The sequence below is a fragment of the Magallana gigas genome, chromosome 9 (genome assembly GCF_963853765.1).
Source record: "Magallana gigas chromosome 9, xbMagGiga1.1, whole genome shotgun sequence".
Classification (NCBI taxonomy): Eukaryota; Metazoa; Mollusca; class Bivalvia; order Ostreida; family Ostreidae; genus Magallana; species Magallana gigas.
The window spans coordinates 46,434,743-46,455,540 of record NC_088861.1 but is presented as its reverse complement, the minus strand read 5'-3'; the positions used below and the strand labels follow the sequence as shown (position 1 = coordinate 46,455,540).

The 20,798-nt window shown below is 34.5% G+C and overlaps 1 protein-coding gene across 7 annotated transcripts in view; it reads right to left on the bottom strand.

Annotated features, from left to right (window-relative positions):
* The window catches only part of LOC117680609 (E3 ubiquitin-protein ligase TRIM71), a 235,721-nt gene that overhangs the window by 172,905 nt on the left and 42,018 nt on the right, over positions 1-20,798 (bottom strand). For 5 of the 7 annotated variants that reach the window (XM_066072578.1, XM_066072577.1, XM_066072579.1 and 2 more), the window contains one exon: positions 17,752-19,665. The exons of the other annotated variants lie outside the window; for them this stretch is intronic. In XM_066072578.1, the coding sequence (XP_065928650.1) occupies positions 17,964-19,631 (1,668 nt within the window). In that variant the 5' untranslated portion in view covers positions 19,632-19,665 and the 3' untranslated portion in view covers positions 17,752-17,963. Of the gene's footprint in view, positions 1-17,751; positions 19,666-20,798 lie in introns of those variants that run through there. 7 annotated transcript variants of the gene reach the window in all.

Here is a 20,798-nt window from a genome sequence, read left to right as displayed (position 1 = left end):
AAAGCAGCGATGCATGATGGGAAATCCAGAGACCTCACAGCTGTTGTTGATTGTGTCAGATGGGCGTGGCTTGTTTAGCGAGGGAATGGAGACAGTGAAGTCGGCCGTCCGACAGGCGAGGGAGGCCAACGTGTTTCTGGTGTTTGTTGTCATAGATAATCTGCAGAATAAGGTGAGTACATTGTACAAATACCAGGTGGATATAAACCTTATGTTGTCATAGATGATCCACAGAACAAGGTGAGTACATCCTACAAATACCAGGTGGATATAAACCTTATGTTGTCATAGATAATCCACAGAACAAGGTGAGTACATCGTACAAATACCAGGTGGATATAAACCTTATGTTGTCATAGATAATCCACAGAACAAGGTGAGTACATCGTACAAATACATGGTGGATATAAACCTTATGTTGTCATAGATAATCCACAGAACATGGTGAGTACATCGTACAAATACATGGTGGATATAAACCTTATGTTGTCAAAGATAATCCACAGAACAAGGTGAGTACATCGTACAAATACAAGGTGGATATAAACCTTATGTTGTCATAGATAATCCACAGAACAAGGTGAGTACATCGTACACATACATGGTGGATATAAACCTTATGTTGTCAAAGATAATCCACAGAACAAGGTGAGTACATCGTACAAATACAAGGTGGATATAAACCTTATGTTGTCATAGATAATCCACAGAACAAGGTGAGTACATCGTACAAATACATGGTGGATATAAACCTTATGTTGTCATAGATAATCCACAGTACAAGGTGAGTACATCGTACAAATACATGGTGGATATAAACCTTATGTTGTCATAGATATTCCACAGTACAAGGTGAGTACATCGTACAAATACATGGTGGATATAAACCTTATGTTGTCATAGATAATCCACAGTACAAGGTGAGTACATTGTACAAATACCAGGTGGATATAAACTTTATGTTGTCATAGATAATCCACAGAACAAGGTGAGTACATCGTACAAATACATGGTGGATATAAACCTTATGTTGTCATAGATAATCCACAGAACAAGGTGAGTACATCGTACAAATACATGGTGGATATAAACCTTATGTTGTCATAGATAATCCACAGTACAAGGTGAGTACATCGTACACATACATGGTGGATATAAACCTTATGTTGTCAAAGATAATCCACAGTACAATGTGAGTACATTGTACAAATACCAGGTGGATATAAACCTTATGTTGTCAAAGATAATCCACAGAACAAGGTGAGTACATCGTACAAATACATGGTGGATATAAACCTTATGTTGTCATAGATAATCCACAGTACAAGGTGAGTACATCGTACAAATACCAGGTGGATATAAACCTTATGTTGTCATAGATAATCCACAGAACAAGGTGAGTACATCGTACAAATACATGGTGGATATAAACCTTATGTTGTCATAGATAATCCACAGTACAAGGTGAGTACATCGTACACATACATGGTGGATATAAACCTTATGTTGTCAAAGATAATCCACAGTACAATGTGAGTACATCGTACAAATACCAGGTGGATATAAACCTTATGTTGTCAAAGATAATCCACAGAACAAGGTGAGTACATCGTACAAATACCAGGTGGATATAAACCTTATGTTGTCAAAGATAATCCACAGTACAATGTTAGTACATCGTACAAATACATGGTGGATATAAACCTTATGTTGTCAAAGATAATCCACAGAACAAGGTGAGTACATCGTACAAATACATGGTGGATATAAACCTTATGTTGTCATAGATAATCCACAGTACAAGGTGAGTACATCGTACAAATACATGGTGGATATAAACCTTATGTTGTCAAAGATAATCCACAGAACAAGGTGAGTACATTGTACAAATACATGGTGGATATAAACTTTATGTTGTCATAGATAATCCACAGAACAAGGTGAATACATTGTACAAATACATGGTGGATATAAACCTTATGTTGTCAAAGATAATCCACAGAACAAGGTGAGTACATTGTACAAATACATGGTGGATATAAACCTTATGTTGTCATAGATAATCCACAGAACAAGGTGAGTACATCGTACAAATACATGGTGGATATAAACCTTATGTTGTCATAGATAATCCACAGAACAAGGTGAGTACATCGTACAAATACATGGTGGATATAAACCTTATGTTGTCATAGATAATCCACAGTACAAGGTGAGTACATCGTACATATACGAGGTGAATATAAACCTTATGTTGTCAAAGATAATCCACAGTACAAGGTGAGTACATCGTACAAATACCAGGTGGATATAAACCTTATGTTGTCATAGATAATCCACAGAATAAGGTGAGTACATCGTACATATACGAGGTGGATATAAACCTTATGTTGTCATAGATAATCCACAGAACAAGGTGAGTACATCCTACAAATACATGGTGGATATAAACCTTATGTTGTCATAGATAATCCACAGAACAAGGTGAGTACATCCTACAAATACATGGTGGATATAAACCTTATGTTGTCATAGATAATCCACAGAACATGGTGAGTACATCGTACAAATACATGGTGGATATAAACCTTATGTTGTCAAAGATAATCCACAGAACAAGGTGAGTACATCGTACAAATACAAGGTGGATATAAACCTTATGTTGTCATAGATAATCCACAGAACAAGGTGAGTACATGGTACACATACATGGTGGATATAAACCTTATGTTGTCATAGATAATCCACAGTACAAGGTGAGTACATCGTACAAATACATGGTGGATATAAACCTTATGTTGTCATAGATAATCCACAGTACAAGGTGAGTACATCGTACAAATACATGGTGGATATAAACCTTATGTTGTCAAAGATAATCCACAGTACAAGGTGAGTACATCGTACAAATACATGGTGGATATAAACCTTATGTTGTCATAGATAATCCACAGTACAAGGTGAGTATATCGTACAAATACATGGTGGATATAAACCTTATGTTGTCATAGATAATCCACAGTACAAGGTGAGTACATCGTACAAATACATGGTGGATATAAACCTTATGTTGTCATAGATAATCCACAGTACAAGGTGAGTACATTGTACAAATACCAGGTGGATATAAACTTTATGTTGTCATAGATAATCCACAGAACAAGGTGAGTACATCGTACAAATACATGGTGGATATAAACCTTATGTTGTCATAGATAATCCACAGAACAAGGTGAGTACATCGTACAAATACATGGTGGATATAAACCTTATGTTGTCATAGATAATCCACAGTACAAGGTGAGTACATCGTACACATACATGGTGGATATAAACCTTATGTTGTCAAAGATAATCCACAGTACAATGTGAGTACATCGTACAAATACCAGGTGGATATAAACCTTATGTTGTCAAAGATAATCCACAGAACAAGGTGAGTACATCGTACAAATACCAGGTGGATATAAACCTTATGTTGTCAAAGATAATCCACAGTACAATGTGAGTACATCGTACAAATACATGGTGGATATAAACCTTATGTTGTCAAAGATAATCCACAGAACAAGGTGAGTACATCGTACAAATACATGGTGGATATAAACCTTATGTTGTCATAGATAATCCACAGTACAAGGTGAGTACATCGTACAAATACATGGTGGATATAAACCTTATGTTGTCAAAGATAATCCACAGAACAAGGTGAGTACATTGTACAAATACATGGTGGATATAAACTTTATGTTGTCATAGATAATCCACAGAACAAGGTGAGTACATTGTACAAATACATGGTGGATATAAACCTTATGTTGTCAAAGATAATCCACAGAACAAGGTGAGTACATTGTACAAATACATGGTGGATATAAACCTTATGTTGTCATAGATAATCCACAGAACAAGGTGAGTACATCGTACAAATACATGGTGGATATAAACCTTATGTTGTCATAGATAATCCACAGTACAAGGTGAGTACATCGTACATATACGAGGTGAATATAAACCTTATGTTGTCAAAGATAATCCACAGTACAAGGTGAGTACATCGTACAAATACCAGGTGGATATAAACCTTATGTTGTCATAGATAATCCACAGAATAAGGTGAGTACATCGTACATATACGAGGTGGATATAAACCTTATGTTGTCATAGATAATCCACAGAACAAGGTGAGTACATCCTACAAATACATGGTGGATATAAACCTTATGTTGTCATAGATAATCCACAGAACAAGGTGAGTACATCCTACAAATACATGGTGGATATAAACCTTATGTTGTCAAAGATAATCCACAGAACAAGGTGAGTACATCGTACATATACGATGTGGATATAAACCTTATGTTGTCAAAGATAATCCACAGAACAAGGTGAGTACATCGTACAAATACCAGGTGGATATAAACCTTATGTTGTCATAGATAATCCACAGAACAAGGTGAGTACATCGTACAAATACATGTTGGATATAAATCTTATGTTGTCATAGATAATCCACAGAACAAGGTGAGTACATCGTACAAATACATGTTGGATATAATTTTATGTTGTCATAGATAATCCACAGAACAAGGTGAGTACATCGTACAAATACATGGTGGATATAAACCTTATGTTGTCAAAGATAATCCACAGAACAAGGTGAGTACATCGTACACATACGAGGTGGATATAAACCTTATGTTGTCAAAGATAATCCACAGAACAAGGTGAGTACATCGTACACATACATGTTGTCAAAGATAATCCACAGAACAAGGTGAAAGCATCGTACACATACGAGGTGGATATAAACCTAATGTGGTCAAAGATAATCCACAGAACAAGGTGAGTACATCGTACAAATACATGGTGGATATAAACCTTATGTTGTCATAGATAATCCACAGAACAAGGTGAGTGCATCGTACACATACGATGTGGATATAAACTTTGTTATAAATGAGTGGACAGCGCTGCAGATAACTAGTACCTATTAAATATATTTAAAGATGGAATAATTATTGTGTAATCTTAATTTAAATATTCAACAGTGAACTACTTTGGTTTTACTCAGTTGTGTAAATCTGAAAAATGGTTATATTTATTTCCTTTAGGACTCCATATTGGATATCAAGGTCCCAGTATTTAAGAGTTTAAACCAGGTAGTTATGCGGAAATTGTTGCATGAGATTCAGAGAGTGTTTTATATTATTTTCTATGTGCTTTCATTGACATAATGATGATTTGTTTTTCAGTTGCCAGAAATCAAGCCTTACATGGATTATTTCCCTTTTCCATTCTACATCATCCTGCGAGACATTAACTCTCTGCCTCACGTGTTATGTGACGCTTTACGTCAGTGGTTTGAACTGGTGACAGCGGTGGATATGTGACCTTGGTGATTTATGTGTGATCTGTTAACTGTTATGGGATGCTTGAATGCTGAATCAGTGGTTCAAACTGGTGGTGTGTTACATGTATGTGGTAGTTTAAACTGGTGACATTGATGTGTTAACATTGTGACATACTACATTACAGTGTTACATTACTATGTCATGCTATGTGGGGTGTTTGAGCCGGATACAATTGTAGAGCTGTGAAATCCTATGTCAGGCTTCATGGCACTGGTTTGAGAAGTTGATGGAAGTGAATTCATGATTTTCCATGCATTTTTTATGATTTCTTCAAACATTTAACCTCATTTTGAAATATTTGGATGAAATTTTGCAGTCATCTTGATAGATGTGTGTTTTGTTGATAACATAAGTTGAAAATTCAGAAGAAGTTTGTGTATGTTACTATGGATACAGAGAAGTGTACACAGAAAACGGAGACTATTTATGCTGCATTGAACTTTTTAACCTCTGTGCATCCTGAGACTGTATAGAATTTTGACCCACAGCACATACTGTGATACATAATTAAAAATGAATAACTGATTGTTACTTAGTTCACTTCAAGGAAAGGATTGGTAATAGTTTATGACAATATTGATTGTTTAAGCTTGTCATTGCTTTTAAATGATGCTGACCGAAAGATATATGTTACATTGAGGCTCTTTACATGTACCAATAAAATTATATAAATATCAGCCAAATGGTTTGTACTTTATTTTTTTTCTGCAGTTAGATTAAACTAATATTTCCGTCAGAGCTCGATCCGCTTATGGGAAAGGCTGGTGATGATGCGACTGTGGTAATTAAATTAATATATAGATATTTATAAAAATAAAGTGGTTTGTAAAAAGAAATTGCAACCATTTAATCATAACAGCTAGTCTATAACTGAATATATCATTCTTTGACTAATTTTATAAAGAATGCGACCCCCCCCCCCCAACATATGTCAGCGGCTCCATTTTATACAATGATCAAATTATAAAAAGGTCAATCAGGATTTTGATAATTCCCAATGGAGAGTGAATAAAATGAACATATACTGTTTAGTGTTAATAGCTCGGATCGTTTTTATAGTCTTCAATGATTGACGCATTATCAATAATTTTATTTTATACTTCATAAATCCATTTTATATTTAGACCCTGTAACATTTATAATTTCATTCTGTATTGTGTCTCTGTTCATTTAATGAATTAAAAGGTATAGAATGGGTGGGCTTTAGAACAATAACGTTAGACGATATAAAAATGTTGAAATGTAAGAGATCTTACAATGCTTGTTTTCATATCAGATGACATATTAAAAACATTCATCGCCAAAATTTCATTCTTGATCGCCCTCCCTCATAGGTTTGGTATTTTGAAGGTGATGTTAAACGTAGAATTAACTTTGGACGGCCTAAATTAAGGATAATGGTATACACAGTCACGTCAAACATGCTTACTAAAATGTGACACACGTGTTACCGACGGAAAACATTGTACAAGGTATAGGGAGTTCACCCAGGTAAAGAACAACAGAAATGAGGAAGGCCAAATAAACTTTTACATGCATTGTTTTAAAAAGTTACCTTATTTTGAGCTGAGTGAGATACATTTTTCACCATTCAAATTGTGCTCGTGTATTTTAAGGCATTTTAAATTTGGGGCGGAGCTAAATGTCAAGCATTACGGGAATTGTATGCAATTAGTATATCTACTATAGAGATGTATATCTTCCATGTGATTGTTCATATTGGATTAAAAAAAGGAGATTCTTTGAGGGTACATGTACTAAAGAGAATATGTACGGTACCTCCCAAATGTACGGAAGCCCGTTGGTGCCACGTAGGAAAAATATTTTATCTGGCGGCCGCCAGATAATTATTTGGCGGCCGCCACTTATTATCTGGCGGCCGCCACATAATTATTTGGCGGCCGCCACTTATTATCTGGCGGCCGCCACATAATTTTCTGGCGGCCGCCATATAATTTTCTGGCGGCCGCCACATAATTATCTGGCGGCCGCCACATAATTATTTGGCGGCCGCCACATAATTATTTGGCGGCCGCCAGATAAATCCTGACTTCCTGATGCGCGCGCATGTTTTAATGGGAGCTTTTTAGGGAGTTGAGGAAACACTCTAATTTATTAGTTTTATTAATTATTTCTGAAACTTGACATTAAATATCAATTGCAGAGCTTAGGATTTTGAAAAACTGGTTGAGTTGAATGTATAGAAGACTTTGTTGTTAGAATCTAGAATGAATTTTATATTACTTTGTGCCTTGTATTATACATGTATGTTGTAAAAAATGGTATTCTAGAGTTGATTCTGAACTTTTAAAACTGAACTTGACACCAGTTCAGGAAATCTTAACATTAAAAAACCTTAACTTGAGAGGAATTTTATGTAAACATGTATAAGTAAAGGAACGCACTGCCTTCTATGTGTTTTAATTTTGGTTCAAGAATTTACCAACGCAGATTAAAGCCAGCTTTATTGACCACGACAGCTAGTACATGCAATATTATCACGAGAGCAGATCCATCTATGACTTAATAAGGATCAACTAGGATAAGTGTGTACTAGCATTCGTGGCCATAAAAACGAAACTATTTAACTGACTGTGTTGTTAAACTCTTATTCCAAATCACATGAAAGGTAGTACAATAAAAAGACCGTGATCGGCCACGGTCTCTCTGGGTAAATCAAAGTACTGAGAGTACTGAAAGGCGGGGTCTTGGAATTGTTCACGTTTTCCTCCATTATGTTCGAAAAATTATGAGTTTGAATTAGTTGTTTCAATCTACATGTAGTACTGATATTGTACCAGTTATCGACTAAGACCAGTTATCGGCTAAACTGAGAGTTCGGGATTATAGTGCGCGACTATCCGAGATTTTTTTAATTTGGTCGTCTGCTCCGAATAAAGAAACGTAAGTTTTCTTGAAAACTTTCTTGAATATCCTGTGAACATTAGCTTAAACGATCATTGTTTACCTGTTGATTTACATCTTTGCACTTTCAGCAGTGGGGGAAGTGACGTAATAAGATAAAAATAGACTATGACTTCTGTAATACGTTGTTATATATCCCTTCTTTGATTTGACATGCAATATCGATGCATACAAACAAAAGGAAATCGCTGAATTATGTAAGATTCATATCGCAGTTAAACGCCTGATTCGACAACCATGTTTGAATATTCAGTACGATTTTGTGTATTACCGCATGATACCAAAGTATTAATTTTATTTAGAGTTTTGTTTATGTGTCATAACCCTTACGACCTTTAGTCTGACCCCACAAAGGGACATAATTCAGATTACAATTTGCAGAGAACATAAAATTAATTGCATCGATAAAATCAACAAACCAGTACATGCATGCCACTCTATTTAATTAACTTGAACCTGCATAAAATGCACAGTTATCAAACTGTTTTAAAGGTAATGAAAGACAATAGATATTTTTTTTAAATTGTAATTATATAAACAAAAATAAGAAAAATATATTAAGTCCCATATCCAATTCTCCGCCATCTGTATTGCCCCCGTAAAATAACGTTGCATTCATATATTTTAATATTTATTTGTGTATAAAAAAAGAAAAGAGAAACATGAACAAAAGAAAAAGACACCAGTACCAAGAGGAATGCTTCCATCGGGCTGTGAGTGATGTAAGAACAAAAAAGTTAAATACTTATCAGGCTGCTCGAGAATACCAAGTGCCTACGTCAACTGTGTTTGACCACATAAAAGAAGAAAACAAGATAGAGAGATCAACGTCAGGTCCACCACGTATGCTTACCGAGGACGAAGAAGTGTCTCTATTAAATTACATTAAACATATGGGAACAAGAGGTTTCGAGAAAACTATTGAAGGTCTCTCTTTTATTCATAAAATTATGTTGCTAAAACATAAGTACACGATTTCTTAAAATTATACATTATTTTATACACCAATTTCTACTTTTGAATATTTTGAAGGGATCAGTCCAGTAAATTTTCTTCAATGTTTTTTTTTTAATTCAATTTAGTCGTTCGTGGTTGCAATAGTTAAAGAAAGTGGACGAAAAACATTGTTCAACCTAGAAAATGGTCCTTCAAAATGGTTTTTCAAAAGACATCCCGACATTTCGGAAAGAGTTCCCGAGGTGCTAGATAATTCTAGAGCTAGAATGTCCAACTGGACTGTCACGAACCAGTACTTTAATCTTTTGAATAAAACTGTTGAAGACTTGGGCCTTAAGGACAAACCTGCACAGATATTCAACTGTGATGAAAGCGGATTCAGCGGTACTTTAAAAATGCTGACTCATATTGCATGACTATTAAAATACAATTCCATGGACTAAAGAACTGAAGATAATTATACAATATATATTTAAAAGAAAAAGAAAAACTAGGGTCACACCAATTTAATTTCATATTTGTAGGACATCAGATGAAAACAAGTACTTAACATGGAAGGGGAAATTAAATAGAATTTTCAATTAATTAACATGATTTTTTAAATATTACTTTATTTTGTTTTCTTTAAATATGAGCGCGTGAGTCCGACGCATGAAATTAAATTGGTATTGCCGAGTGGATGAAATAGCGGTATTTACACATGTGATATTAAAAAATACAAAATTTCCCTCAATTACAGGTAAAGAAAAATGTCGAAAGAAGGTTTTGGTTGGTAAAGGCACACATGCGTACCAGCAGTCAAATCTTGGACACTCGCATTGTACAGCGTATGTTTGTGTCGCAGCTGACGGCACGGTGCTTCCAACTTGCATAATCTTTGAAGGAGGTCTGCCCCACAGGAATTTTACGGACGGGATTCCTCCAAGCTGGTTGGCGAGATTTTCGAGTTGTGGTTCAATAATATTTTTCTGCCGCACTGCGGAAGTAGGAGACCAGTTCTTCTCATCTTCGACAACCACGATTCCCATATCTCACTGTCCCTTCTTAAAAAGGCAATGGCTAACGACGTCCATGTCATGGGTTTGCTGCCACACACAACCCATATTCTGCAACCCCTCGACGTTTCCATTTTTGGCCCTTTGAAACAAAAGGTAGCATCACTTGCGGCTTCTGTTGGATACGTTAATCAAAATGCCATAATAGGAAAGGCTATGTTCCCAATGCTTCTGAGGTACAGAATCACGAATATATGAAGCAATGTAGATATTGTTTCTAATACCGGTACAATATATAACAGACACGTAGCATCGATTTTGAAAAGGAGGGGGGGGGGGGGCGCAGACTCGCCAAAACAATATTGACAAATAATAAAAGAATGAATTTACAACATCTATAAACCATGAAAATCCTTATCCGTGGGGCGGGGGGGGGGGGGGAGGTGATCAAAGGGAAAATCTATAAGTCGGACGGTATCTGTTATACAAGGTTTATGGAAACTCCGAAAAATCTCAAATTGTTGATTTGTCTACCGATCACAAAATAAATAAATATAACGATTTAAATTATATACCTAAATATAGTTGTTTTGATTTTCCCGGTTAGTTGTAGTTTTTTAAAATTTTTCTTGGGGTCTTATTTTACATAATATACTGGTACCGTACCAGTTATCGGCTAACACCAGTTATCGGCTAAACTGAGAGTTCGGGTTTATAGCAGGGGACAATCCAAGATTTTTTAATTCAGTCGTCTTTTTCGGATAAAGAAAAGTATGTTTGCTTGAAAACTTTCTTGAATATGTTTTATACATGAGCTTAAACGATCATTGTTTACCGCTGATTTTACATCTTTGCACTTTCAGCAGTGGGGAAAATGACGTAATAAGTTAAAAACAGAATATTACCTCTTTGTGATACGTTATTATATCCCTTCTTTGATTTGACAAATAATATCAATACATATAACATGTATAAACAAAAGGAATTCATTAATTTCCGAGAGATTCGTAGCGCAGTTAAACGCCTGATTACATAATTATGTATTGAATAGTGTACGATTTGGTGAATTACCGTATGATAATAAACGAATAATTTTATGAGTTTTGTTTATAATGTATCACAACCCCGACTACTTTAGCCTGACCCACAAGGGACATAATTCAAATTTCATTTAGCAGAGTATAGAATCAACATGTACAGGGATTTTACTATGTCATTATCACGAAGCCGATAACAATACAGTAGATCGGAAAAACTAGGCAAATTCGGGGCCTGATAAAAATCACAAAACAAGATGTTTGCGGTTCTAAAAAATGATATAAACTAACAGATTGATAAATAAGGAGTTCAGTATTTAAAATATGGCAAGTTTTATCCAAAGATATCACGAAATAAGAAAATACGAAAAGAAAACATTAAATTTTAGCCGATAACTGGTACAGTGCCAGTACCGTTGTGTCAATTTTCTACAATTATGAAGAACAGTCCCGGTCGGGATTTAGCAAAATTATGACAAATTATCAGGCAATTGCAAAAAGCCGAACTTTAGCATACTACATGTAGATTAAAACAACTAATTCAAACTCAGAATTTTTGGAACATAATGGAGGAAAACGTGAACAATTACAAATTTAAACGTTTAAGACCCCGCCTTTTAGTACTCTCAGTACTTTGATTTACCCAGAGAGAATGTGGCCGATCACGGTCTTTTTATTGTACTGCCTTTCATGTGATTTGGAATAAGAGTTTAACAACACAGTCACTTAAATAGTTTCATTTTTATGGCCACGAATGCTAGTACACACTTATCCTAGTTGATCCTTATTAAGTCATAGATGGATCTGCTCTCGTGATAATATTGCATGTACTAGCTGTCGTGGTCAATAAAGCTGGCTTTAATCTGCGTTGGTAAATTCTTGTACCAAAATTAAAACACATAGAAGGCAGTGCGTTCCTTTACTTATACATGTTTACATAAAATTCCTCTCAAGTCAAGGTTTTTTAATGTTAAGATTTCCTGAACTGGTGTCAAGTTCAGTTTTAAAAGTTCAGAATCAACTCTAAAATACCATGTTTTACAACATACATGTATAATACAAGGCACAAAGTAATATAAAATTCATTCTAGATTCTAACAACAAAGTCTTCTATACATTCAACTCAACCAGTTTTTCAAAATCCTAAGCTCTGCAATTGATATTTAATGTCAAGTTTCAGAAATAATTAATTAATAAAACTAATAAATTAGAGTGTTTCCTCAACTCCCTAAAAAGCTCCCATTAAAACATGCACGCGCATCAGGAAGTCAGGTTTTATCTGGCGGCCGCCAAATAATTATGTGGCGGCCGCCAGATAATTATGTGGCGGCCGCCAGAAAATTATCTGGCGGCCGCCAGAAAATTATGTGGCGGCCGCCAGATAATAAGTGGCGGCCGCCAAATAATTATCTGGCGGCCGCCAGATAAAATATTTTTCCTACGTGGCACCAACGGGCTTCCGTACAAATGAAACAGAAATTCATGCATTTTTTTTGTTGTCCACTGGGAGCCATATTTTACATCATCTTTTACAATGGTTGTGTTGTAACCCGATCAGGCAGATTTCAACTGTTCTACACTACATGTATTTTTGTACTAAATAAGGAATAAGGAATCATTCTTTGAGTATTATGAGGTGATAATTTCGGTCGGGGCGTGATCAAATCCAATAAAGCCCGAAGGGCTTTATGATAGATTTGATCACGCCCCGACCGAAATTATCACCTCATAATATTCAAAGAATGATTCCTTATTACTTATATTTATATAATTTTAAGTCATCGTACGATTAAATTTATAAATATAAATAAGCAAACCCCGCTGGCGCCTCAATTTGGCGTCATTTGTACTATGGGTTATATAGTACAAAATCGATACGTAGTGTTATCACAGGCAAAGACACAGGAAAATGTAAATATATATAAATCTAGGATTTCATGGTTTGCGATGTCTATATTATTTTTATACGTACAATGTCACATTGTGTTGCAATTTTTTATCCACGACCAACAGAAAATCACACAATAGTTGGATATATATACATGGCTATACATGCACCACCACGTCATGAAAGATTCTTTTCACCGTTTTAACAGAGACATAAATAACAGAGATTGGCAACTCCAATGTTACAGACCAACCTTACTTTGAGAACCACACTGGCGTCGGAAGCAAATTGAAAGTTGGGGGGTTAGACTGATCCTCAGAAATATTGAGAGAAAAAAACCTAAATCCCAAAATCATGAAAATCCTAATCCGGGGGGGGGGGGGGTGTAATCCTATACTTCCAAAACAAACAAAAAATCTTTCCGGCCATAACATTTTTCCCCCCATATCATGAAAATCCTAATCCGGGGGTGGGGGGGGGGGTTACCTACCAATTTTTTTTCTTTTCTAGATTAACCAAATTCCTAATCCGGGGGGGGGGGGCTAGTTTGTCTTTGACTCCAACTTCTCAATCTTTCAAACGTACATTACGGAACAATAATGTCTAAGGGCTAAGCCCCCTCGGTTCCGGCGCCTATGAACTACATATAAGTAAATTGATATATTGATCTTAAACCAAGTATTTTTTTTTTTTTGAAAAATGTGCATAGGATTTAGAAATTTTTTAAACAATAAATTTAAAAATAAGAAAACGTATAGGCCAGCCATAAAACGGTAGTGAAATATTGGACGAGTAGCCAACTGCCTCGATCCTTAATTAAACTCCTCTTTTAATATTGTTTATAATAAGACATAAAGTCATGAGAATATAATATTTTGAATGTTTGGGTAATAGGATTTAGCTGTTTTTATTTATGTCTCTGTGTCTCTGTGTTTTAACCAATTTCGTATTATTTCAGGAATTCATGTAGCCTGTATGATGCAAAATATCCTAACCGCATTTCTGATCAATATAGTAATGCAAAAAATTCCATTGTGACGACATCACAGAATAACATCAAAAATATATTGTGGAAACATTAGTATTTGGCTCAATTTACATGTACATCCTAGAAGAAAACAGAGTTGGAAAGAGATAATTTTCCTACTGAAACTGAAAACCTACATCTCCACAAATAAGCAAAAACCTTACAGTCCACGAAAATTGGACCCCACGAAATTAAATGATTTCAGTATCACATATTTGACCAAAATAAAAACCCTTGTAGTAATTTTACCAAGGACATCACGATGTATTTCTAGGCATTACTGTCGAAATGAAGTTTTTTGCTATTTGCTTATAAAAGGCTCTCAAAAGGGGATTTATAGATACGAACTTGAAAAGGAATAAAGACACTCACAAATCATATACCATCACAAATCTTTGAGAGATCCTATACATTAATTTTACTACGTTGATGATATCCATTGCATATACAGTCGTTTTACCGGTAACGAATCAGTATGCGGTTTTGTCGTGCAAGCGACTATTATTATCGAAATGCCAAATGTTTTTATTTTTTTGTTTAAATTACGTTAAACTGTAGTATCAAACTTCCAAAATATAAAGGCTGAATTACGGAGAGAGTAATTTCTACCACCCCCCCCCCCCCTCCGTTTTCCTTGTTTCGAATTCGTTTTCCAGTATCGAATCAAGCGCCCTATGTCACTTCTGGCCGAATATTTTGGGGCGGATTAATTTCAAAAATGCACTAGAGGTACATGTTAATAGACTTATAAATGAAGAATGAAAAATTATTGTGGGCATATATGTTATTTAAACAAATAATATGATCGTTATTTTTATCGTACCCTTTTGCCGTCAAATTGAAACTGGATTTGAACAGTTTTCATTTTTGCGTTACTTTATGAAATTGAATTTTCATGAAAACACTTTATAATAGTAATTGATGATAAGTAGTTGCCATTTGCCTTTGTTTTGCCCGTATAGCTATCAACATATCCAGGCAAATAATACTTTTTTCGCAATGAACCGACACTAAAAAAAAACTACACGTGGTTTTATTTGAAGTCGTAATTTCATTCAAAGTTCCATTATTGGTATGATGCATAATCTCATTGAATGGATTAAAATTACTAATTATCCACTAAAAAGGGGCCAATAACAAACTTATTTGGATAGTTAGGTTGTCGCTCCTATCAGGGACGTATATACTAAAATATACTGTGATATAATTATGTCTCTGGTCCTATGACACACCAAGCAGTGCAGACAAATTGAGTACCGCGCGTTAGCGCAGTGTGATAATTTGTCTGCACCGCTTGGTGTGTCATTAGGACCAGAAACATCCAAAAATAAGCATTCAATGATTTTATTTATATTTTCATACTGATGTCTATTTGTATGAAATATAATTGTGTAACGCCGCCACAAAGCCATTTTTACGCTCTTAGAGATATGCAACATACATGTAACAGCCATATATATTATAAACATGTTATTTGGTTAACTTCTGTGACAAAAATGTAGTGCCAGAAATTTTAATTTCTCGAGAAAAAATTTTCTTATTAAGGAGTAGATATATATATTAATGATAGTTTTTCAAAAGTACATATCAAATTGGTTATGTAAGATTGAAAATTTCTTTAATCTTACCAAAAAAAATATACTCAAAACAAGTGGTGACGTTTATATATGTCCTTACGGCGCATGAATTAGCAAAGTGTATTCATAGAAAATTGAATGTCGCAGACATAAGAGGAAATATACACTGAATGTAAATATGTCCGAGTCACCTTTATAATTTGTAAACAATACAGTAAAGAATCGTGCAAATGTCAAATAACTCCACACACTGATAGACTATTTATTTCTGCATTAAAATTACCTACATGTAGCTTGGATTTTTTAAAACCTTCACTTCGTTTTCCACCAATAATTTTTTTTTAAAACTATTCAATAATGGCAAATATTCTTTACCGGTAAAACGTCTGTACTGCATATACTGGAAATATCATTGCTTTTATGCTTCAGAAAAAGAAAAAACATATATTAGATTTTTAATTTTAATAAAGAAATACTTTTATACATCCAACTCCAACTGCAGTCAAAACACACACGTACATTACAAATTACTTAAAGAAATATGTTTCCTTAGTTTACAATTAGTGATGATTTACAGAAATATGTATTTTGTTTACATACATGTATCATACACCAGGGATGGGGTAATTGAAAAAAGTATTTGTAATTGAGTGTAATTAATTACATTTTTCAAAGTATTTGAAAGTAATTTGTAATTGAGTCTGTCTTCAATTACAAGTAATTGAATGTATTTAAATACATTCCAAAAATATTGTGTATTTTCAATTACTTTTCAATTACATCTCAATTACTTTTTTTCAAAGTTTAAAATATAAAAGAGGTGTCTTATAATAATAAATAGAACTTATACATGTTTGGCATGGACTTTTGTTTATACAATAATTAAATGTCCCATAATGTTTCATATGTTTTTGTTATACTTTCATGTTAAATACTGAAATCTGATTGGTTAAGACGCAGTTAATAATATTTACTATTACCCTCAGCGTTAGCAACGCACTTGGCAACGGGTAACATTAAAAAATGTTACATGCGCGAAAATTATGCGCGTACGGTTCGCTGTAGAATTCACGTTATTCCTATAAAAAAGCAGTAAAATTTTCTTAAATTTTTTAAAAAAGACATTCAGTATAACAAAATAAATAGTGCCTGTTTGGGAGGATAACAGCTGAAATTGACACCCCTCGAAAACCATTGTCAACCTCCGCTTCGCGTCGGTTGACAATGGTTTTCTCGGGGTGTCAATTTCAACTGTTACCCTCCCAAACAGGCACTATTTATATAATACAGCATAACACACTGCCCAGGGCAATAGGTAAAGATCTAATTTTGTGGAGGTGTGAACTCCTCTAATACCCAAGAACCCCCATTGATTTTAGACTTAGGGGAGTCAAAATATCTCATTCTTGTGAATTATAGCAATTATTATCTATATACTGATATGCTGTACTGCCAAAAGTTGTACTTTCTGAATAAACATAGTTTTAATATGTGAATAAAAATTAATTCACTATAGAGAGAAAATATTATTCAGAACCAAAATGTTAAGGAAAATTTGTCTACAAATTTTCAAGAAATCTGATCTGAACTGAACTATACAACCTTTAAAAACATAACCGTACATAAAGCTCTGTATATCTTAATGCTGTTAATATATGTATATGTTCTCAAGATAAAAATAAAACTAAAGTATTTGAAATGTAATTAATTACATTTATCAAAGTAATTGAGAGTAATTAATTACATTTTAAAAAATCAATGTAATTGTAATTGCAAGTAATTGATAAAATTGTCAATGTATTTGAAAGTAATTAATTACTTTTCAAAGTAATTGACCCCAACTCTGTCATACACACACATTCTATTTACATACAGAACCTATAGTGTGTTTACATATGATGAACAACAATATATACAGAGTTTTTCTTATAAATAAAATGCATATTACGTGTACATAGTTTGTATACATATAGAACAAAATAGTTTGTTTACAAACAATTCATGTACATACAATTTGTTTCGGATACACATAATACTTGCACATGGTTTGTTGACATATATACATACAATACACACACCGTTTGTTTACATATAATATACACAGACATTTTACTTACAATACATGTATACACACACAGTTTGTTTACATCAGATATTGTATTTTCTTCACTTTATCTGTGTGTAGTTCAGTCACAAAGAGGTTGTCTCTGGTGTCCACACATAAACCATGTGGTTCCTGTAAATGACAGTTGTCAATGTAGCGGAGGAACTGTCCGTCTTGATCCAGGATGTGGATATGGTAGTTGTGATAGTCTGCTGTCAGGATCCGACCCTGGCTGTCTGTTGTGATGCCGCGTGGACAGAATGATTCCTTGGTAGTAGAGGGAGGACCAGTGTACTTAAACCGGAGTTTCCCGGCCTGATTGACCACCACTACTGCACCGGCCCAATAGTCTGACACACAGATATCTAGGTTCCTGTTCTCACTGATGTATGTAATGCCAGCAGATGAATAGAGAGGTTGTCCTTTGTCGTCGTACTGAATACTTTGTTTCTCTGTGGAGCCAGAGTAACACACAACTTTTGTTTGTTTATCATCATCACTGACCATGACAACCAGGAGGTCACCAGAGGAGGTACTACAGACACCGCGAGGTCTCCACCCCTGTAGTCTGATCACTGTCTGTATCTGTGTATTCTTCACTATGTTCACAGTTCTATCATAGTAATCAATATAAACTAGATCCCTACTCCTTGTCACTGCTATGTCCCATGGATCGTTCCCTGACTTGGTTTGGACTGACTTCACTAGTTCCCCCTGCAGGTTGTAGAGACTCATCATCTTATTATTATAACTACACGTCCAGATTTCTTCATCACTGTGACAAGTAACACTGGTTAGATAATTATACTGTGTCTGTATGGTGGAGATGATCCGTGGCTCATCAAGCAGTGATTTGAGAGGAGAGGATCCAGCTTCTGAGGTTTCCATGGTGTAGCCATGTTCCTCTGTTGTAATGGAGAATGCTGACAGGGAACCAAATTGTTGGTAAAGTTGTTCTGGGTTAATTTTCTGAGGGGTGAAGTTTGGTAGAGAAACTGTGAGTTTAGGAGGCAATTTTCTGAATTCAGCAATCCTGGATTTGTAGGCAGAGACACGGCGGACATCATTGGAGTCCTGTAACTTCTTCAGATCTGCAATGCTCTGTGTGATTTCAGAAATGGTGTGTGTGATTTCATGTTCCTCTTTATTTAAGACAGCCAGGTGTTTGGTGTCCATTTCATCAAGATCAGATTTCAGTTTCTGTATAATGGTGTCTATTTCTCTGTGCCAGACTTCTCCATGTTTGTCTATTGCTGATGTCAATTTCTGAGAGTTATTTTTAACATCAGCTTTCTGAACTGTGATTTTGTTAACAATCTCCTGGTATTTGGGAGAAAGGATATTCTGAAATTCATTCAAATCTCTTTGTAAATCTTCTTTTTTACTTTTAAAGGTGTTAAAAATGTCTACCAATTTATGACTTTGATGATCACCAGAGGAAATACAAGGGGCACAAATAGGAATGTCACATTGTTCACAGAAATGTTTACACTGCTCTTTGACATGTTCTGAGCAATTAGGATAATTTGGAGTAGATCCTCGGTCTTGAAATGGTACCACCTGATGTTTTTTTGAAAAATCCAGCATATGTTCCCCAACGCAGGCTTTGCAGAGATTGGTCTGACAGAAGTCACAGTGTAGTGGGGGGACAGGAGTATCACACACATCACAACGCACCACATCCTGGGCGCTGCTTCGGGGGTCCATGGTCAAGTCCTTTATGTATGGTGCAGGGTAGAGCCTGAAATATACATGTTTATCATTAATTTCAATCCTACTGGAATCTATCATGTTTATAAACATATATGTACATTTTTTATTTAATAAAATGCTCTTCTTATCATAACAGAAGTTTTCAATGTAATACGCATTGTCATTCCATCCTTCAGTATGCAAGCAAGCATATTAACAACATATCAGATTTAAGTATATTTTGCATGCTTTAAAAAAAATTTTAAAAATCGTTATCATTGAACCAATCATCAGACATGTCATATATTGAATGTTGGTCATCATTTAATTAAATGTTATTTCTCTTTTTATTCCATATCTAAAACTTGTTATCTCAATTTTATGAATTACAGACTATAAAAAATTGTCTGTTCCATTCATTTCAAATTTTTCTTTTACTGAAATTCCATTTACCATTATAAGTTTCCAGCTTTCCTGTTGTATAAGATACAAATTCATTTGATAGGCAAAAACAGATTTTAAATGATTGATATATGACAGTTATATTAGCTTGCAATGCATTAATTTCAGATGGCATCAATTTTTACAAATTTAGTCAATTGAAAGCTATGTAAGGCCAAAAAAAAAATATGTGTGTTTCCTATTTCATCAGATTTTAAAATAGGGTAGGTAGGTCGGCTTTTTTTTTTTTCTTTTTTTTTTTTTTTTAAATGAGCTTTTAAGTTTACCCCTTTCCTAGCATATGATTTTTCTATACAATAAGAAAATGTATTTAACAGGTGGAGCAATCGTGGATAGTGAAAACTGCTTTCTTAAATCTAAGGTTAATTTGGAATGTATACAAAGATTTTATTTTCCTGTAAATGGAAAATATAAATATGACAGTCACTATAAATTAACAGAGTATAATACTCATTACCACAAATATATTATATATTAGTTATTAGTTCTATTTTCCTGGTCAACTGACATAACAGTAAACATTAATATCGTAACTGTAAGTGTTGAATTCAGAAACAGAGGAAATTCTGGTTGATCAGACGAGAGCCTTAGAATTAAATCTTTTTAACGATCTTTTAAAAAATGATAACATAATTAATGGTTTAAGACTATTTTTAAAAAATTTCATTTGCAATTGAACTGCAACATTTTAAAATCATATTTATAATGTGAATGATTGTT